The sequence below is a fragment of the Pseudonaja textilis genome, chromosome 5 (genome assembly GCF_049901715.1).
Source record: "Pseudonaja textilis isolate UNSWEBS1 chromosome 5, rPseTex1.2, whole genome shotgun sequence".
NCBI classification, from domain to species: Eukaryota; Metazoa; Chordata; class Lepidosauria; order Squamata; family Elapidae; genus Pseudonaja; species Pseudonaja textilis.
This window is the reverse complement of record NC_141994.1, coordinates 72,279,772-72,302,161: the sequence shown is the minus strand read 5'-3', so window position 1 is coordinate 72,302,161 and position 22,390 is coordinate 72,279,772. Positions and strand designations below refer to the sequence as shown.

At 45.7% G+C, this 22,390-nt stretch overlaps 1 protein-coding gene across 3 annotated transcripts in view; it reads left to right on the top strand.

Moving 5' to 3' along the window:
* Positions 1-22,390, top strand: part of CHCHD3 (coiled-coil-helix-coiled-coil-helix domain containing 3) — a 212,663-nt gene that overhangs the window by 3,164 nt on the left and 187,109 nt on the right. For all 3 annotated transcript variants that reach the window (XM_087935354.1, XM_087935352.1, XM_087935353.1), the window contains exon 2: positions 3,764-3,869. In XM_087935354.1, the coding sequence (XP_087791480.1) occupies positions 3,764-3,869 (106 nt within the window). The remainder of the gene's footprint in view (positions 1-3,763; positions 3,870-22,390) is intronic.

Here is a 22,390-nt window from a genome sequence, read left to right as displayed (position 1 = left end):
AAACTCCAGAGTACCCGACTCCCTGTTGCTGCCGAATATTAGTTTTCAGCCGTGTAGTCTGGAAACCCTCACATAACAGTGCTCGAATTAATATTATTTCTGCTCTAGAGGCAGTAGCTTGGCTAACATTTAGCCAGTTTGGTCCTGTGATTTAAGGCACCAGGCTAGAAAGTGGGGAGACTGAATTCAAGTCCCGCTTAGCTGGCTGCATGACTTTGGACCAATCGCCAGGAGACAGGGAGTTCTAGTCTTTTCTGCATGAAAACCAGCTCGATGTCTTTGGGACCGTTACCGGGAGACAGTGAGTTCTAGTCCTGCCTTAAGCATGAAAACCAGTTAGGTGATTTTGCACCAATTACTGGGAGATAGTGAGTTCTAGTTCCACCTTAGGTATGAAAGCCAGCTTGGTGACTTGGGCCAATTACCAGGAGACATGGAGTTCTAGTTTTGCCTTAGGCATGAAAGTCAGCTGGGTGACTTTGGGCCAATCTCCTTCTTAGCCCAACCCACTTTACAGGGTTGTTGTTATGGGGAAAATAGGAGGATGAAGGATTGTTGATTATGTTGTTATAAAAATAACACTGGGATACAAATAAATAAAATAAACAAAGTAGAGCAACCAGAATGATTAGGGCAGCGGTCGCCAACCGGTGGGCCGTGAGAAAATTTTGGTGGGCCACAGAGAAATCTCACCCCCAGAGCACCCCCACAAAGCAATTAATCCAGGCTGCGCAGAAACACAAGGCTGCTCAGCCCACATGGCCCGCGGGAATCCTCCCCGCTCACTCACTCCTTACCCGGCAAACTTGCCTGCTAAATTTCTATTTTTCCTTTTTCCGACCATCATCTGTTCTGCTGGGAGATTTAGATTAGCTAGGAAGCAGGAAATGGTTTGGATTTCTTGCTTTCTAGCTAGTCTTTAGATCTTCAGCTCAGCACAGCCGAACCTCCGTTAGAACTGAAGGTTTGCTTGCAAGCAAATTCAGTGCAAACTCGCGGCAAGCAAATTTGAGAGACTGAGCTAGCCGATGGCAGATAGATAGATCACTGAATGATTCTGTGAGCAACTCAATCTGCCTGTTTTGCCTGATTTGGGGTAAAAGTTGCTCTTTTTTAAATAAAAAAATTCAATATTTACATGCATGGTGTGCTGTGGGTTAATTTTGTGAGTTTGCTTACTAGCAAATTTTATGAGTTTGCTTGCAAGCAAATTTTATGTGACAGACTGAGCTAGCCAATGGCAGATAGATAGATCTCTGAATGAATCTGTGATTCTGTGAGCAACTCAATCTGCCTGCTTTGCCTGATTTTGGGTAAAAGTTGCTCTTTTTTAATAAGAAATTTAATATTTATATAAATATTTATAATATTTACATACAAGCCATGCCCAGCCAGTCACATGACCACCAAGCCACACCCACAAATTAGGCCATGCCCACACAACTGGTTAGTGGTCCCTGGGATCTAAAATTATGAGTTTGGTGGTCCCTGAGGTCCAGAAGGTTGGCGACCCCTGGATTAGGGATCTGGAGACTAAAACATATGAGGAACGGCTACAGGAACTGGGCCTGGCTAGTCTAGTGAAGAGAAGGACCAGGGGAGACAGGATAGCAGTCTTCCAATATTTGAGGGGCTGCCACAGAGAGGAGGAAGGGGTCAAGCGATTTTCCAAGGCACCTGAAGGCCAGACAAGGAACAATGGATAGAAACTGAATAAGGAGAGATTCAACCTTGAAATAAGGAGAAACTTTCTGACAGTGAGAACCATCAACCGATGGAACAGAAGTTGCCTTGGGAAGTTGTGGGAGCTTCATCCCTTGAGGCCTTCAAGAAGAGATTGGACTCCCATCTGTCAGAAATGGTGTAGGGTCTCCCGCTTGGGCAGAGGGTTGGACTAGATGACCTTTCCAACTCTGATTATCTGTTATCTTGGCTGTCTCTGGAGCCAGTGAAGGCTTCCCCATTTTTCAGCAGCAGCACTTCAGCTTTAATGCTCTGATTTTTCTTCTTCTTCAATGCTTCTGAAAATAAGTGGCTCTTTTAAGCCTTGGATTTCCTTCTAACCTGTTTCCCCGAAAATACGACCTACCCTGAAAGTAAGTCCTAGCTTGATTTTAACATGTGTGCCCAATATAAGCCCTATCCCCCCCCCCAATAATCCCTAATTAAGATTCCACCCAGTGCACTGGTAAAATTAAGCTAGGGTGACGATGGGGAGGGTGGAGCTGCCCTACTACTTACCTTTGGACGGTTGTAGCCAGGCCTCGATACCTGCCTTGCCGGTCCATTTCTTCTGCAGCTGGCAAGGCTTTCCTGAAGGCCTCTGGAGCTGAAAACAAAGCTTTGGATCGATCCTGAAGGCTGCAGAGGCCTTCAGGAAAGCCTTGCTGGCCTCAGAAGAAGACTTTCCCGAATGTCGGGGGGCGATGCGTGCAAGTGAGGTTTAGTCAGTGGAGGACTTCCCACGAAAATAAGACCTGGTGCCTTTTTTGGTGGCAAAAAAAATTAAAAAAGACGGTCTTATTTCCGGGGAAACACAGTAAATTTCTATGTTACTTGGAAGAAAAAAGCCCAATCTCCCCTACCTCTCCGTGGGAAAAAGGCCAGAGAAATTTTATACTTGCCATTATTGGCCTACGTCCTGTGGTTGTTGGCTGCAGAAGAACGGTGGATTTTTTTTTAAAAAAAGAGAGACCTTTGGCTGCCGAGTGATTGCCAGCCTCTATTCCAAGTCCCGTTTTAGACTCAGAAAATTTCTTACCGAGTTCCCCTTTTTGAAAAAAAATGCTATTTTATTTGAAAGGGGAAAAGGCTAGCCAAAGTTGAAGAATGCGTTTTAGCCGAGGAAAATCACATTTAATATATTTCCATTTACCTGCCGGCGGCTTAAAAAATACATTCTAAGATTTTTTTTTTAAACCCCTCTCCAGGCGTGTTTTTTTTTTTTTTTTTCTCGACAAAAGCAATTTTAGGGCTTAAGAGCTCAAATGAAATGCTAGAAGACTTTGTATCTCAAACATCATACAAGATGTAGCGTGGGAATTATATATGTTCCTGTTGCGGTTCGCTGGCAGCCTGTGCAAACAGCAGTAGAATTGGATAGCGGGGAGGAACAGGGACCAGTCTGGGAGTCTACGGAGGACTCAGATGACGGTCCTGCGTCCGATGCAGAAATGGGGCCAGGACCATCTGGGAGTGGGGTGCTGACTCTGGAGCCTCTGGAGTCTGGCAGCAGCAAGGCAGAGGAACGAGGGGAGCCTGTTCCCAGTGTGCATGTGCACAGAGCTGCCAGAAGGCGAGAGCAGCTAAGGCAAAAACAGCAATTTGGGAGTAAGGCTTGGAGGTGATTGGCCCTCCAATAAGGTATAAAGGAAGTGCAAAGGTAGGAAAACCTTTGCAGGAAGCAACATTGTTTGCTCTGACCGGTTTGGACTCTGAAACGCTCCGTGGCGAATTAGTTCTCTGTTTGGTTTTGGAAAGACTAATTGGGACTTGAGTTGTTGGCAGCACTTCAAGAAAGATAAAGGTGCGTTCTTATCAGACTTCTCCCAAAGAATTTTGGCAGGCGTTCCCTGAGACTAATTATAACCGGTTAAGTCTCATTCCGGGCTGTGAATGACGATAATTCACAGCCGTTGAACTAAAATAAAAGAGTGTTGGATTTTATATGTGTTTGTGGGTGTCTCAGGAAGCCTGGGTCAGAACCGTTCAAGGGATACCGCTGGAAAACAACCACCGCCTCATTTTGTGTGTTATTTTTCAGCTCTCCGAAAATGTCATCGAGCGGATGAAAGAGCCATCTTCTCCTGGCGGAAAATCTCAGAAGAAATTTGGATCTAGCAATCATACCTCCATCGGTGGAGCTGCAGGTATGTCTCTCTTTTCCAGGATAAGATGATGGTCCTTTTTAAATGTAAATCGGAAATTTTTGTTCCAGGGATTAATACAGGTTGTCCTTGACTTACAACCATCCCTTCAGTGACCATTTGAAGTGACGGCGCTGAAAAAAAGAACCCCGAATTCGGGCCGTTTCCCCCAGTCGTGACTGTTGGAGATATCCCCACGGGATCCAAACTGAGATGCTCGGCAACCGACTCGTGTTTACGACGGTTGCAAAATCCCCGGGGTCACAGGATCCCCTTTTATGACTGTCTGACATGCAAAAGTCAATGGGGAAAGTCAGAGCTGCTTCACAACCGTGTGGCTGACTTAACAACCGCAGGGATTCACTTCACAGCTACGACCAGAAAGGCTGTAAAACGGGGCAAAACTCAGTTCACAACTCTCCTGCTTGCGATAAAATGTCGGGCTTGATTTCGGTTGTAAGTCGAGGACTACCTGTGAAACATTTGGTTCTGTTTAAAATGATCCACTTCTCCTGGCCTATGACTGATTCTGTATTTGTCTCTCTCTCTCTAAGTCTGTCTCTCTGTCTCTGTCTGTCTGTCTATCTTTCTCTCTGTCTCTCTCTCTCTCTCTCTCTCTCTTTGTCTGTCTATGCCTCTGTCTCTCTCTCTGTCTCCTTGTCTCTCTGTTTCTGTCTCTTTTTCACTTTGTCTCTCTATCCATCTCTGTCTCTTTCTCTCTCTGTCTCTCTTTCTCTTTCTGTCTCTGTCTCCCTGTCTCTCTCTGCCTGTGTCTGTCTCTTTCTCTCGCTGTCTCTTCTGTCGGTCTCTCTCTGACTGTCTGTCTCTGTCTCTCTCTCTCACACACACACTCTGAGGTGTTCAATCATTGTATGAAGCAGTTAGGTAATCTGCTTGGCTTGGGACAAGCATGTAGTGTGAACCCATCCCTTTGTGGGTTAACCCCATAGATCGTGAGTCAACAAGCCGTTATTTAGCCAGTCTTGTCCAGGGCTAATTGACCAGCTCCTGTCACATCATTAATTCATCCCCCCAGTCTCTGTCTCAGCATTTTTAAGGAGGAATTTAGCTCTACAGGTAGATGAAGAGTCCATTTGGATTCTGGACAAATGAGGAAGACCAATGGTGCTTGGTTCACAGACAAAGCGGTCCAAACCCAGCAACGAATCCCAGCTCTGTCTTTATTATAAGGGTTACATCAACAAAACCTTGCAAGTATTCCTTTTTCTTCCCCACTTACGACCCTTTCCAGAAAGCTTTTCCTATTTCTGGAGATAGCGAAAGTTGGCCCTCTGCTTGTCCAACCTGTGGGTGTCCCTTCTGACTCCCAAGGCCATCCTCTCCTACCCTTGCCCTGATGGGCAGGTGCATCTGTCGCGTTCTCAGTGAAGGTGGGGACGGGCAGCCCTGGCACCAGACAAAGCAGAGAGAGATATTTTTAAGCTCTCTTCGCAGGCCTCCAAAAGCAAGACCTGGCAAGTTCTCAGCGCACTTTTCACAGCTCTCAAGAAGGACGTTGGGTCTGATCCACAACGATCTGGCACATGATGTGCTGGGCCTGTTGATCTGGAGCCACATAAACTAAAGTCACAAAGCGTGTTTCCAATTCTTGGAGTAACGTAAAATGTATTCAAATCGTTCACTGGCATAAGAACTTTGAAGTACGTAACTGGTTCTTTTCCTAAGGCTAGGAAAAAAATATATAGATGATAGGTCTTTTCATTTTAGGTCCGCCTGACTGATTTTTACTAACCTTGTTTTCTTTTTTTCTTTTCTTTTTAAATTTTTTTTATAACCTTTATTGAAATTTTGAAACATTAAAATACAAATACATTTAAAAATAGCTGTTTACAAATCACAATCATTTTTGACAGTACTAAGATATCTTTGTTACATTAACACATTTTCGTACATTTCTAATTATTCATATGCATGTCTATATCTTCTTCTAATCCGTACATTTCTTATTCCTATTGTCCATCCATTGGTACAAATTTTCCCAAACTGTATAATATTCCGAGTCTTCCTTGTCCTTTAACTCTAAGGTGAGTTTATCCATTTCTGCGCATCCATTTCTATCTAGATCACTAGATAGTCTGACAGCATAGTGTTGTGATGGAGAACCTATGGCACGTGTGCCACAGGTGGCACACAGAGCCATTTGTGCCAGCACGCGAGCTGCAGGCAAACTTACCTCACTGCACATGTGCGTGCCTCACAGCTGATTTTCAGCCAGTTTTAGGCCTTTTTCGGCCTCCCAGGGGCTTGAGGAAAGCCTCCGCAGGCTTTGCTGGTCGAATAATAGGCCCGTTTCGTCACTTCCTGTAAACTCCGGAATTTGAGAAATGGGCCTATTATTCGTGGTGCAAAGCCTGCAGGGGCTTTTTCAAGCTTCTGGGAGGCAAAAGACCTCAAACTGGCTGAAAATCAGCTATGAGGTGCAGTGCAGGTAAGGGGCGTGGGGGGATTGCTCACACATGCGTAGGGGCGTGGGGGTGCGCGCATTGCCTTCTCGGTGCTGGCATGTGTGTGCATGCTTAATTTTTGGCACAGGAGTTCAAAAAAGTTAGCCACCATAGTGGCGTAGAGTCTTTTTTCTAGCATTGTACAAGTGCAATTCTCAATTTACTAACCTTGTTTTCTTAGAGGGTTCGTGCAAAAAAAATCTCTTATGGCCTCACTTTGTCAAAACCAGATGACTTTTCCTCCTGACTTTGCTACAGATTGAGCAAATATGTCCAGCGAAGTTATCATTTCCGAAATTTTGTTCTACTCGGTTTCTGGATTGGATCAGCGTGTGTTTATTTTTTTTTGTAATTTTTTGCATTGATGATCTCAGCTACAGTCCTCGGATTTACAACCATTTGTTTAGTGACTGAAACTACAGTGGTACTGAAAAAAGTGACTTATGACTGTCTTTCACACTTTACAACCATTGCAGCATCCCCGATCAAAATTTGGATGCTTGGCAACTGATTCATATTTATAGACGGTTACACTGTCCCTGGGGTCATGTGTTCTCCTTTTGCGACCTTCCGACAAGCAGCGGGGAAGCCAGGTTCACTTAACAACCATCTTGCTATTTTAACAGCCGTGGTGATTCACTTAACAACTGGGGCCCGGAAGCTTGTAAAACGGGGCAAAATGCACTTCTAACAACTCTCTGGCTTAGCAATGGAAGTTGGTCATAAGTTGAGTACTACCTGTGAAACGTTAACCTGGGATTAGTTACCACAATCTGAAAACTACTACTCCTGGCCTATGACTGGCTGCCTTGAGTCACTAGGCTGCCTTGCTGAGAAACAGAAATTTGTGGTCGGATGTTGAGGACCACTTCTTTTGGTTTTCCACAGCTTAACCATGTCATGTGAAATGTCGGTCAGCCTAGCTAATTTGGGGGTTCCACCTTGTCTCTATATCTAGCGGGGCTGTCATGCATCTGTCAGAGCCTGCATCTGCGGGGGAGAACAAGTTGGAACCGGAGCTGACAGAGATCTCAGAGGCAGCTTTATTGGCTTCTGTGATGACCCAAAGGGGTGTGGCGCAAAGGCAACACAGTCAAATAAGCAAGAAGAGTCCCTTTATTATCTCCAACTTTGCCCCCGGTGTCCAGGTTACCTTCTGGCTGCAGGAAAACTCCCCCAGGAACAGCCTTTAAGTGAAGGAAATTCAGTCCAAAACAAGGTAGATACAGACTGTAATTAAAAATCCAAACAAACCAAGCTGAGGTAACTAGCTTGACAGGGCAGGAGAAGGAATTTCAGACTTCAAAGCACAGCAAAACTCACAGAATTGAGAAGACGCCAGGAACACAGATAAGCCACGACGATACAAGATAAAGTCATGTTTGCTCTCAACAGCCTGCTGCGCGCAACTTCCTTTTTTATCCACTGTGTTCCCAGCTGCAGTTAATGAAGGGAATCAGGGCCCTTTCCTTCCCCGTAAGCCATGCAACTCATGTTGCTCCCTTCTCCGTTCCTCCCTGCGTGCCCTAGGAGGAAGCGGGGTTGGTCCTGGATCTTTCTCTGAATTCCCTGTCCCTTGTTCTACCTCTTCCCTGCTCTGCCCAGTTGGACTTTGCCCTTCCCCAGTTTCTCCCACAGCCAATGGAGCCAAACTCCCACTCCCTGTCAGCTGTTCGGCTTTCCCCTCTGAGTCAGATTCCGACAGGGGCATGACAGCTTCGGAGGAAAATGGGGAAGAGCAGGCCCTGTCAGGACGGGGCTTTTCAGGTTTAGGATGGGCTGTAGGCAGGGAGGAAGATGAGCAGGATGCCAAAGAGAGGTTAAGCAGGGAACATGAGAGACAGAGCTCAGGCGGTAAGCAAGGACTTGCCCCCTCCTGATCCTAGAGCATGGAGAGTGGAGAGAAGGTGAAAACAGTGCAGGCTGACCTGACTAGTCAGGAGGAGAGCAGCCCGCCCCTCTTTCGAAGGTACACCTGGGGACTGAGGCTTAAGGAGACGTTGTAGGGAGAGGCATTTGTCGGGAACAGAGACTGAACTCCTGGAGTGTCGAGTGTCGATGTTTGAAGTTTCCTGGATTCCTTCTTGATTTTGGGATTCTTGGCTTTCGGGATTCTTCGAGTTGCCTGCTGGATTTTCTTGCTTGCAGCCATGGTGCTCACAGTGTTGGACTGGACTATTTGCAGCCAGAGGCTTCTTGAGATACGTGTGTGTGTGTGTGTGCATGTCTCATCCCTTGGCTCTGGGAGTATTTGGAGGAAATTTGGAGCAATAAAGGGGCGGTTTGAACTGCCAGCTTGCCTGGGTTGGCTCTGTGCCGGGCCCCAGGTCATCACAGGCACACCATTTAAAAATGAGTCCCGAAAAGGATAAAAGAAGTGATTTCTTCAGGGATTACAGCGAGGACGGCAAAACCAAGCTAACAATATATAATTGTTATCACCGATGCATCGTAACTGCCACACTTCACCTAGCTATGATGTTTTAATTACCTCATGATTGTATCTGAGATGAAGATTTAATACAACCACGCAAAGCTCTCAGTGCTGAGATTATTGGTCAATAACACCCAGAGTTTATTGCTGGGCGATAGGAAATGGAGTCCTTCTGATATGAAAAGCCATATTAATTTTTTTTTTTTTGTCTCTTGAAGAGGAGGCGAAGGGGAAGGAATCCTAGATAGCCGAAAAAGAAGATAAGCTGAATATTGCTTGCCCGCAATTCAGTCTGGTGGGAAGTTTCACTTACAAACTTTTTTTCGGCTTACAAACCGGGCATACCAATTTGAGAAAGACTCAGCTGCCTTCAGGAAGAGAGAAATGAACTGAAATCACTAATAAACGCCAGCAGGTAGATTAGGGCAGGGAGAGATTTAATTGTACAGGTGGTCCTTGACATATGACCATAATGGAGCCGGCCTATTATGTCATAATGGTCATAAAATGGGATGATCATAACACCCACCCAATTTTATGAATTCTACTCTATTCTAAATTTCTATTCTATTCTACTCTAAAGTTCTATATTCCAGTGGTGGCTAACTTTTTTCGACCCCCATGGTGAAAATTGCATGCGCGCTTGTGCACGCGGGCTTCCATGCCAGCATCCAGTAGGCAATGCCTGCCCCCCCATGCCACCTACACATTTGCGCGCAATGCCACCCCATCCCGCCGCCTCCTTACCTGCACTGCACACCTCACAGCTGATTTTGGGCCGGTTTGAGCCCTTTTTTGGCCTCCCAAAGGCTTGAGGAAGGCTTCTGCAGGCTTCTACAAGCTTTGTAGGCTGAAATCTAGCCTCATTTCGCCACTTCCTGTTTTTCCGAAAATACCGGAAGTGACGAAATGGGGCTAGTTTTTGGCCTACAAAACTTGTAGAAGCCTGCAGAAGCCTTCCTCAAGACTTTGGGAGTCCTAAAAAGGCCTCAAACCATCCGAAAATCAGCTGTGAGGCACACGCATATGCGCAGTAAGGTAAGTTTGCCTGCAGCTCGTATGCCAGCACAAATGGCTCTGCGTGCCACAGGTTTGCCATCACGGCTCTGTTCAGTTGTTGGAAATATGCAACAAATCTGGTGAAAAAAAAGTAGTAAATGGGGCAAAACTCACTAACAAATGTTAGCACCATAAATTTTGGGCTCAACTGTGGTCACAACTTGAGGACTACCTGTATTATCAAAAATCTCCATGGGTGAAATTGCTGCCCATTTGTTTTATTATTATTCCATAGTGCAGGCAGTTCCTCGGCTTACGGCCACAATTGAGCCCAAAGTTTCTGTTGCTGAGCGAGACATTCGTTTAAGTGAGCTGTGCCCTTTCTTTTTACGGCTTTTCTTGCCACCGTTAAGGGGATCCCTGCAGTTGTTCAGTTAGCAACTTGGTTGTTAAGTGAATCTAGTTTGTCCAGAAGGTTGCAAAAGGGGAACACGTGACCCCGGGACATTGCCACCGTGGTAAGTACATGCCAGTTGCCAAGCTTTCTGAATTTTTGATCCCGTGGCTGCAGGGGATGCAGCAACAGTCGCCATGGCAAAAAACGGTCCCAAGTCACATTGTTCTGACCAAGGTTTCCTGAGACTGTAATTAAGCACACAGTTAAAACAACTCTTGTTTTATTTCAGTGCTGGGAATTATATTCATTCTCAGCTGGTAAAGAGTCCCAAACATTCCCTCAAGATAAGCACCCACCTTTCTCTCCTTTGAATTTCTGCCAACAACAAAAGTGCCAAATGAACTGTAAAAAACCCAACCAACGTACAAAGTCCACACAAAGCTTCAAGGATTAATCTGAACAGAGCGAACGACTTTGCTTCCTGCAAAGATTTCTCTATCTTTGCATTTCCTTTACACCTTATGGGAGGGGCAATCACTTTCCAGCCTTACTCCCAAGTCGCTCCTTTTGTCTCAGCTGCTCTTGCCTTCTGGCAGCTCTGCGCATATGTGTGCACTGCGAACAGGCTCCCCTTGTTCCTCTGCCTTGCTGCTGCCAGGCTCCAGAGGCAGCACCCGACTCGCAGATGGTCCTGGCCCCATCTCTGCATCGGATGCAGGACCCTCGTCCGAGTCCTCTCCTGACTCCCTGACTGTTCCCCGTTCTTCCCCACTGTCCGATTCCGCTGCCGTCTGCACAGGCTGCCGGCAAACCGCAACACACATTTGTCAACGCCATCGCAACGTTGAACGGTTGTAAGTCGAGGACTTACCTGTACAGACAAGCGTATCTGAATAGCGCCGGCTTAGTGGCACCCTCAGAATTACAGTTATAGCATCTCCAGGTTAATTTCCTTGTAATAAGGCTTTTAATATTCAAGGAGGCCAGCCTCTTCTCAGTTGCCATAGTTTCAAAGTGCTGGTTTTTCATTTAAGGGGACGGGATGGGTAGGAAGTAGCATATTATTAAAATAAACGTTGTTTACATATAATCATGTAATAAACCACCTCTCTGCCTCGACGTCTTTTCCTAGCACGGGGTTTGTCGGTGCAAAGGGCATGGGTGTGCCGAAAATGCACTTTTTTCTTTTTTTAAATTTAAAAACATATTTTTTAACCTCCTCCCTTAGAGGCACGGCTTTTTTTGTTCGTCTCCTTTTGTAAAAACCTCTTGCATCGTGTGACGATGGGTGCGACGGTTGTTAAGTGTGAAAAACGGTCCTCGGTCCTTTCCCTCCCCCCCCGAATGGCTGTAACTTTGAACGGTCACTAAACGAATACTGGGGGACTATTTCAAATTGATGGGAAGACCATTTGATAGGAAATACACGTCCAACACGAGTGATAGAGCACAGCCTTTCTGACATCTTGATTAGAGTAGAATATAGAATATAGAATAGAACCGTGACGGTGAACCTATGGTACATGTGTCACAGGTAGCACGCTGAGCCATTTATGCGGGTACCTGAGCCCCAGCCAAATGTACCTGCACTGCGCATGCCTCCCAGCTGGTTTTCGGCCTCCCAGAGGCTTGAGGGAAGCCTCTGCAGCCTTTGGAGGCCGAAAAACAGGCCCGTTTCATCATTTCCAGTACTTCCGGTTTTGTAACTTCTGGTATTTGGAGGCTTCCCCTTGAGCCTCTGGAAGGCCAAAAAGGCCTCAAACGGGCCAAAAATCAGCTGGGAGGCACATGCAGTGCAGGTAAGGGGGCGGTGGGGGTGGGGTGTTGCGTGCGCATGCTCGGGGGGGCGGGGTGCGTTGCATTGTGGGTGCCGTCAAGTGCGCGCGCTTTCGGCATGGCACAACAAAAAGGTTCGCCATCACTGGGATAGAATATAGAGTAGAATATAGAATATGGAATGGAATATAGGATATAGAACAGAAAATAGAAAATAGAGAATAGAATAGAATAGAATGTGCAATGGAGAATAGAATAAGAATAAAATGGAATGGAATGGAATAGAATAGAATTCTTTCTTTTGGTTATTTTTTTCTCTGAACACGAATTCACAGGACATAAATTTTTTCCTCCCGTTACCTCGCGGCTGACAGATAAAAGGAAGCATGTTTGCATGCATTTATGAGCGTAGGTATTGTTGGGTTTTTTTGTCATGTTAGTACCGTGTTTTTTCCCACCCTAGATTGTGTGCATCTCTCACTCTCTCTCTCTTGGATTACTTGTGCAATTAAAATAAATAAAAGACTTGAATGCCAAAGGGCGTTCGAAGTAGATGTTCATTTTTCTATATGTAAAATTCTTTCGACCGAATCCGGATTTGAAGCAAAGGACATTTTTTTTAAAAAAATATCACAGTCATCTAGGAATCTGCTGGAAATCACATTTAGCTGATTTCCCTGAGGCAAAGTTGCTGGAGCAAAGTATGACCTAGTGATTAAGGCAGCAGGCTCGAATCCAGGAAACTGGATGAGTTTTTGCCTTTGGCATGAAAGCTGGCTGGGTGACTTTGGGCCAGTCACCTGGAGATAGTGAGTTCTAGTCCTGTTTGAGTCATGAAAATCAACTGGGTGACTTTGAGCCAATCATCAGGAGACGGTGAGTTCTAGTCCTGCCTTAGATAAGAAAGCTGGCTGAGTAATTTTGGGCCAATCACCAGGAGCCTGGGAGTTCTAGTCCCGCCTTAGGCATGAAAATTAGCTGGGTGACTTTCAGCCAATCACCAGGAGACTGGGAGTTCTAGTCCCGCCTTAGGCATGAAAATTAGCTGGGTGACTTTGGGCCAATCACCAGGAGACTGGGAGTTCTAGTCCCGCCTTAGGCATGAAAATTAGCTGGGTGACTTTGGGCCAATCACCAGGAGCCTGAGAGTTCTAGTCCCGCCTTAGGCATGAAAATTAGCTGGGTGACTTTGGGCCAATCACCAGGAGCCTGGGAGTTCTAGTCCCGCCTTAGGCATGAAAACTAGCTGGGTGACTTTGGGCCAATCACCAGGACACTGGGAGTTCTAGTCCCGCCTTAGGCATGAAAACTAGCTGGGTGATTTTGGGCCAATCACCAGGAGACTGGGAGTTCTAGTCCCGCCTTAGGCATGAAAATTAGCTGGGTGACTTTGGGCCAATCACCAGGAGCCTGGGAGTTCTAGTCCCGCCTTAGGCATGAAAACTAGCTGGGTGATTTTGGGCCAATCACCAGGAGACTGGGAGTTCTAGTCCCGCCTTAGGCATGAAAATTAGCTGGATGACCTTGGGCCAATCACCAGGAGACTGGGAGTTCTAGTCCCGCCTTAGGCATGAAAATTAGCTGGATGACCTTGGGCCAATCACCAGGAGCCTGGGAGTTCTAGTCCCGCCTTAGGCATGAAAATTAGCTGGGTGACTTTGGGCCAATCACCAGGAGATGGTGATTTTTTTTTTACCCCCTTAGCCATGAATTGGCAGTTCAATATGAATCAATAGGTGGATGTGCTGGACGGGGGGAAGGAGGGGTAGATATGATGGTAAGAGACATGAATATGCATGGATGGATGGATAGATAAGAGGAAGAAGGGATAGATGGATGGATATGCTGCATGGATGGAAGAAGAGACGGATAGATGTAATGGAAGGATGGATAGGAGGGAGGGAGGGATATATAGATACGATTGAAGGAGAGATAGGATCGAGGGATGGATAGGATGGATAAATATGGAAGGATGGATAGATAGAGTGATTGGACGGAGGGATGGAGCAAGAGAGAGAGAGAGAGAAAGAGGTGGGCTGCTGGCATTTAAAAGCACTAAGTAGCTTAGATCCTGAGTATCTAAGACGCCACTTCTCATCCGAATCTGTCCATTAAGATCTCTCAGGAAGGCAGCCCTTTCTTCTCAATCGCTCTCACATCTGTGTAATCCGGGGACGAAGCATTTTTCTAGGCGGCTTCCAAGCGAAGGAAAGATCTCCCTTGGCCTCTGCTCTTAGCATTTAGAGGGCCTATCAAGGGCGTTTAATTATTGACCGAGTTGAATACTCCTTGTATATAATCTTTTCTTTCTTTCTTTCTTTTTTAAATTTGGGGAGACCTCACAAGTGCTTGTCTAAAGCAGAAAGGGACGCGGTGGCTCAGTGGCTAAGACACTGAGCTTGTCGATCAGAAAGGTCGGCAGTTCGGCGGTTCGAATCCCTAGCGCCGCGTCACGGAGTGAGCTCCCGTTCCTTGGCCCAGCTTCTGCCAACCTAGCAGTTTGGAAGCACGTCAAAAATGCAAGTAGGAAAATAGGGACCCCTTTGGTGGGAAGGGAACAGCGTTCCATGCGCCTTCGAAGGCGTTTAGTCCTGCCAGCCACATGACTACAGAGACGTCTTCGGACAACGCTGGCTCTTTGGCTTTGTAACAGAGATGAGCACCGCCCCCTAGAGGTGGAAATGACCAGCACGGATATGCGAGAGGAACCTTTACCGTAAAGCGGAAAGGCAAGTCGTAAATTCTACCGTTTGTTTTCTCTACATTTAGAGTGGCCAGGTTTGTCCCTCATGCTAAATCCTGCTTTGTTTAGCAACGGTTTCTGAATGAACTAGAACGATCCCTTCGGGCAAACCACGGCTTGCAAACCACGACTTGAGTTCACGCACTTCCATCACGCCGAACGCAAGCAAACGACAAGGTGTCGGAACCCATAGGGGAGCATTCGCTCTCTTTAATGGCCAGCTCCAACAATGAATGTCAGCAGGCCGGGATCCAAAACACGGCCATTTGCAACCCGAGAAAATAAATATCGGCTTGCTCACAATCCCCCCGAGCTTGCAGAAGTCCCCAAAAAGTTATTATTTATTATTTTGGTTTACTACCGCTCTTCCTTTGAAGAGGACTTGGGGGAACAACTTCCCTCTTAGTTGGGCCTCAGGGAGCCGTTCTTTTTCCGAAGATCTCGGAGAAGGACTGGGTAATGTTCAGTAACCAAAGAGTAATGGTTTTCTTCTGGAAAAAGAAAAAAAAAATCTGTGCTGTGGGGACTAAGAGCAGAATCTTTGGGAGAGGAAAAAAAAAACAAGAACTGTATAGCTAGTTAGAGCTCTGAACACAAGGTTAGAAGGCAATGTCACCCTGCCACACTTCCTTGTAATACGTAGTTTTAATGTGTGTGTCTTCAGACACTCCGGGTTAATTATCTTGATGGTCCTAGCAACTTGCTGGTGGAAGAAGCTGGTATATATACTTTAACCCTATCCTGCACTCGAAAGGCTGAGATAAAAAGACTCTTGCCATTTTAAAATACTAATCTATCTATCTATATATAAAAAGCAAAATACCACTCACGCATCATCACAATATCTCCAGAACCATTGAAATTTAGCACGTATGTTCTTCTTGACTTCTAGTGCTCACTAAGAAAGGATTCTTCGAAATGACCGTCAAAGCATTAATATTTCATATATTATTATTATTATTATCATGCTCTGATGCTTAGGAATTCCACTCCTCCTCCCCACCTGAAAAGAAATCTCTTCCAAATGCAAAAGAGAAGCAGAGAAGAAGACTTTCAGTTTTAGTTTTAGTTTCGCAGCACCCAAGCAGCTTTAATACAGAACAGTTGAGCTAAGCCACGCCCAGGCTCCTTGCTGTCTCCTTGCTCACACAGCAAATACTGTTTCGGTTTCCAAACAGCCCTCAACTCTCTCACACACACTGACAGGATGCTACCCAGATGAATACCGATGGATGCTGGTAGGCAGAAGCACAATTTCCTCCCTCCCCCTTTTTTTTCCTCCCCAAAAACTAAGCCCGATCACATCGTTTCATATGAGGCAAAAAACCATCAGTGTTTTATCCCTGTTCATCAGAAAAGTCACAAAATCCGCTGTCTCGGCTAGCTTTTGAAAACAGGAAACTAATGAAGGAACTTTATTTTCAGGGAGAACCAAAGGTACAACTACAGGTGAAGCGAAACCTGGCTTAAAATCAGTAACAGCGAGAAGGCGTCCTAGTGGACGATGACGTAAACAGGAGCGCCAGCCCAAAAAAAAGATCATACAATCCTTGGCTGTGGAAACAAGACGCATAGACTCCAAATCACGTGAAGTACCGTATTTCCCCATGTATAAGCACCCCCTTTGTATAAGCCACCCCCCCAATTTTTGGACTGTGAAGTTTTGAAAAAAATATTTTATTAGAGAAACAAGTTATGAAGAAAGAAAATTTACAAAGAAACAAAATTCGACGTCTAGATCTACAACTTTGGTCATGACGCTGAAAGCGGTGCGGGCGACGCTAGCAATCTACGCATCGGAACGAGAGTAGGAACGAAGCATTCAGGCCGATGCCTAGCGTATGCATTTCTATCGCATACTCGCACTCGTAATCGTATCGTCACGTACAATTTTTACAAAAAAGTATAGCATACCGCTGGAAAACCAGTTTATTCCTACTTTATTATTTTATGCATTTTTCACGTATAAAAAGTGTACCTGCTTTGTATATGCCACCCCCCTACTTTTTGGGCTTGAAAATTTTGGAAAAAAGGGGTGGCTTATACATGGGGAAATACGGTATTAGTCCCGCTTTATAAAGCCTTATTAAGGCCACACTTGCAATATGGCATTCAGTTTTGGTCACCCCATTACAAAAAAGAAGAAGTTGAGACTTTGGAAATAGTGAAGAAGAAAAAAAGAGCAACTAAGATGATTAAGGGCCTGCAGACGGAAAGATATGAAGAACGGTTGCAGGAATTGGGTATGGCTGGTCTAGAGAAAGAGGAGCAGAGGGGACATGAGAGCACTGTTTCAATATTTGAGGGCTGCTACAAAGAGGAGGGGGGTCAGGATATTTCCTAAAGCACCAGAAGGCAAGTCAAGAAGCAACGGATGGGAAACCAATCCAGGAGAGAAGCAACCTAGAACTAAGGTGAAATTTCATGACAGTGAGAACAATTAATCAGTGGAACTGCTTGCTACCAGAAGTTGTGAATACTCCAACACTGGGGAGTTTTTAAGAAGAGGCTAGACTGTCATTTGTTTGAAATTGTGTAGGATCTCCTGCTTGAGCAGGGGGCTGGACTAGAAGATCTCCAAGGTCCCTTCTGATTGATTTAATAAAAACAACAGCTGAAAGAGGAGCCTGAATGGAGTCAGCTCAAGGTTAAATTCTTTTCAAAAGTTGAGGTGGAGAGAGGAGACTTTGTGTGGCAAGAGCGGTCGTAAAATGGGGCATTCCCTAACTACGGAGATTCTTGGCTCCCTTTAAGTCAGGGTGTGCCTGACCTCTTTTGGCAATATAGGAACGATTGTCTGCTTGCACCCCAAGATCCGGCAAACAGGAAAGAGACACCTCCTGATCCTCGTGATATGAGGACGATCCCCCCACCCCGAACCCCAAATCTACACCCTAAGCCCCTGATGGCAAATCTATGGCACGTGTGCCACAGGGGGCACACAGAGCCGTTTGTACGGGCACGCGAGCCCCAGCCAAACCTACCTGCACTGCGCATGTGTGCGCCTCCCAGCTGATTTTTGGCCTGTCTAGGGCCTTTTACGGCCTCCCAGAGGCTTGAGGGAAGTCTCTGCAGCCTTTGGAAACCGAAAAACAGGCCCGTTTTATACTGGATGCGCGTGCAGGCTTTTGGCACACCACAACGAAAAGGTTCGCCATCACTGCCCTAAGCAGAAAAGCGCTTTTGTGTCTTATCAGCAATGCAGAATTATCCTCTCTCTAATGTGACATTAAAAGCCATCGGGAGCCAGGCGTGTGTGCCATTTGATTTTATAATTTGGGCTGTATTCCGGGGGCCGCTATTCTGTTTCACTGAAAAATTAGATAGAGCGAAAAGCCGGAGAAGATATTTCCAGTCGAAGAGGCTGTCGCCCTCCCCTTCCTTAGCTAAAGAGTTTGCAACGCCCACCCTTCCTTTGCACCCCCATCTCCAGAGGCAAGAAATAGACAAATGCTGCTAATAACTTGGCGGTTATTTGCACCCGAATGACTCCGGATGCATTATTAAACTCTTTTTGTTCTGAAAGTCTCCCGATTTACTGAGATCTTCCCGTGACTTGAAAAGGCAGCAGCTGAGTTATCAAATTACAAGTGCTGGGTTCGAAGCATTCATCTATTAATTGCTCTGATTAACGGATTAATTAAAAACAGATTGAAGATGTAATTTTTTTTTTTTTTTTGCAGTTTTCTAGTGAAAGGGGGCCTGATTGCTCGCTTGCTTCGCTCGCTCACTCCCTCTTCCTAGGGTGGGTCTAAAATTTCCGTGAGGAGGGCTTGAGCAGATGCGCGCTCGGAAAATTGGGGCTTTTGCATAAAATAACACGGACTGAAAGAACACAGTTTATAATACTTTGAAAGTGGAGATCATCTTGTAAGTATTTGTATATTCAAGCCCGTTTTCCGTTTGCCAAAGTCTGCCGCAATTTAATAGGACTAAGACTGTGATGGCGAACCTATGGCATGCATGCCACAGGTGGCACGCAGAGCCATTTATGCCGGCACACGAGCTGTAGGCAAACTTACCTCACTGCGCATGCGTGCATCTCACAGTTGATTTTTGGTGGGTTTGAGGCCTTTTTCGGCCTCCCAAAGGTTTGAGGAAGGCTTCTGCAGGCTTTGCAGGCCAAAAAGTAGCCCCATTTCATCACTTCCTGTTTTTCCGAAAATACCAGAAGTGATGAAACAGGCCTAGTTTTCGCCCTGCAAAGCCTGCAGAAGCCTTCCTCAAGCCTCTGGGAGGCCGAAAAAGGCTTCAAACCAGCCAAAAACCAGCTGTGAGTCACAGTGCAGGTAAGGGGGTGGCGGGGGTGGGTGGGTGGGATGGGTGTTTGTGTGCGCATGCGTAGCGGGCATGGGGGTGCGCATTGCCTTCTGGGTGCTGGCACACAAGCACGAGTGTGCAAGTGCACTCACAGTTTTCAGCACAGGAGCCCGAAAAGGTTAGCCACCATTGGACTAAGGAGTAATCCATCCTTAACGTCCTTCAAAAATATTTTTCCATTCGGATTTCTTGGGTTTTGGGGACCGTGAGATTTAGAAAGCAGATATTGATACCAATGTGAGTTTTATACTTTTAAAATGGAGGAGGAATAGTGAACAGACACATATTTCTGCCATGTCTCTCCAGGCGGCCCTCGGTTCGTTTAGTGACTGTTCAAAGTTACAATGCCACTGAAAAAAATGGCTTAGGACCCCTTTATGCATCCCCGGTCACGTGATCAAAATTCAGACACTTGGCAACTGACTCACGTTTATGTTCATTCGACTGATAAAACTCTGGTCTTCCAAATAGTGCAGTAGCCCCCGAGTTACGACCACAACGGGCCCCAAAATGTATGTTGCAAAGGGAAAGGATTGTTAAGGGAGTTTGCCCCGTTTTTACGACTTTTCTTGCCAGAGTTTGTTAAGTGAATCACTGCAGTTGTTACGTTAGTAACAGGGTTGTTGATTGAATCTGGCTTCCCCGTTGACTTGGCTTGTCAGGCGGTCGCAAAAGGGGATTGCGGGACCCCCGGGGACGCTGCCACCGTCGTTAAGTGTGACGCCAAGCATCTGAATTTTGATCTTTTCTGCCACTGTTGTTAAGGAAACGCTGTAGTTGTCCAGTGAATCGTCCCGTTTTTAAGCGAATCTGGCTTCCCTCATTGATTTGGTGACATGATACCAATCTTCCAGTATTTGAGGGGCTGCCCCTAAGAAGAGGGGGGGTCAATCTATTCTCCTAAGCACCAGAAGCAGGAGAAGAAGCAACGGATTAAAACTAATCAAGGAGAGAAGCAATCTAGAATTAAGGAGAAACTTCCTAACCGTGAGGACAATGAACCAGTGGAACAACTTGCCACCAGAAGTTGTGGGTGCTTCATCACTGGAGGCTTTCAAGAAGACCCAGGACGACCATTTGTCTGCAATGTTACAGGGTTTCCTGCTTGAGCAGTGGGCTGGACTAGAAGACCTCCAAAGTCCCTTCCAGCTCTGTTACTCTGTTATATTACTTTGCTTGTCAGAAACCAGCTAGTCACATGACCCTGGGGCAATGCAACAGCCCTAAGTACATGCCAGTTGCCAAATGTTTGAATTTCAATCACATGACCATGGGAATGCTGCAAGTGTGAGAAACTATCATAAATCATTTTTTTCCAGTGTCGTCGTAACCATGAACAGTCACCGAATGAATGGTTGTAAGTCGAGAACTCTCTGTATTGCATCTTGCAGAATACTTTCCACATGCAGCAAATAACATTTGAAAGCCTTCCTTTAATTGGACTTGACGTGTAAGAAAGTCCACAATTTGTTGGCTGTTAAAAAACAACATCCCATTGAAATTACATTTTTAAAATTTGAAATTTGCTTCTTAAAAAACATGTTAACTGCTACTCTTTGGCTCTGTTTTCTATTTATATCCCCCCAAAAAAACTTGTTTAATGATATCTCCAATTAATAACCCACTCAATATTGATTTTAATACTGAACCTTACCAAGTAAATAAACTGGAAATAGAGAAAGCGAAATAGAGTTGCATCTTCGTACGGCAGGACTTAAATGATGAAAAAAAAACCCGCCAAACCTGGTATCTAGCCAGCCCTGTGAAGGAATTCAACCGGGTCCGTGTCAAAACAGAAAGGACCCCCCACCCGAATTAAAGGGAATATTTTGACAGGCATAATCCAAACTGGGAAAATAACACAGAGGCAAATTTGTATATGTTGCAACTACATTATGGCCAGTTGGAATGGCTGATGGTGAGAAGACCGAAGGATGCTTTTGTGAGAGGGATCTGGAAGTCCTGGTCGACCATTGCTTAAATATGAGCCAGCTGTGTGTGGCAGCTGCCAAAAAAAACCCAATGCAATCCTAAGCTGCATCCACAGAGGGATAGAATCAAGACCGTGTGAAGTGTTAATAATACCACTTTATAATGCTTCGGTAAGGCCACACTTGGGATGCTGCATCCAGATTTGCTCGCCGCGATGTAAAAAAGATGCTGAGACTGTAGAAAAGAGTGTGGAGAAGAGCAGCCAGGATGATTAGGTGTCTGGAGGCTAAAACATATGAAGAACAGTTGCAGGAACTGGGTAGGATTACTTTAATGAAGACAGGATAGCCCTTGTCCAATATCTCAGGGACTGCCCCAAAGAAGAGGGAGTCAAGCTATTCTGCAAAGCACCTGAGGGCAGGACAAGAAACAAAATGGGTGGAAACTCATCAGGGAGAGAAACAACTTAGAACTAAGGAGAAATTTCCTGACAGTGAGAGGAATTAACCAGTGGAACTGCTTGCCTCCAGAAGTTGCGAATGCTCCAACACTGGACGTTTTTAAGAAGTGAGATTGGACGACCGTTTGTCTGAAATGGTGTAGAGTTTCCTGCCTAAGCAGGGGGTTGGACTAGAAGACCTCCAAGGTCTCTTCCAACTCTGTCATTCTGTTCTGTTCCGTTCCGTTCCTATTCCAATTCCAATTCCTATTTCATTCCATATCATTCCTATTCCATTCTTTCTATTCCACTCTAGTTATTCTATTCTGTTCTGTTCTATTGTATCCTATTCCACTCCTATTCCTATTCTACTTCACTCCATTCCATTCCATATTTTCTCTATTCTATCCTATCCTATCCTATCCTATCCTATCCTATCCTATCCTATCCTATCCTATCCTATCCTATCCTATCCTATCCTATTCCCATCCCCATCCCACCCCATCCTATTCCCATTCCCCCCTCTATTCTGTTCTGTTCTGTTCTGTTCTGTTCTATTCTATTCTATACATTGAGGACTCCTTGGAGAAGACCACAATGCTGAGAAAGATGGAAGGGAAAAGGAAAAGGGGACGGGCAGAAGATGAGATGGTCAGATAGGGTCATTGGTGCAACGAAGGTGAAGGAGCAAATTCCGGGAGGACCCTGGAGGACAAAGGGGGGCCTGGCATGCTGTGGTCTGGGGTGGGGGGGGGGCTCATAAAGAGTCAGACATGACTTAGTGACTGAAGTGCAACAACAGCAGCACAATGAATACACTTAACTTTCCCTTTCGAAGTAGCCCTCCTGCTTAATTTTCCCATCCGAAGCTATCGCTGGCTCCTGGTTTTATGGAACAGGCTCTTGAACCCGGGACCCGAACCACGAGGAGGGCTGACTTAGGAATTTAAGTCTCACCGAATGTTGTGGCGTTCATTTTACCTCACGCTGCTACGAATGTCTTAATAGCCGGCTGCTTT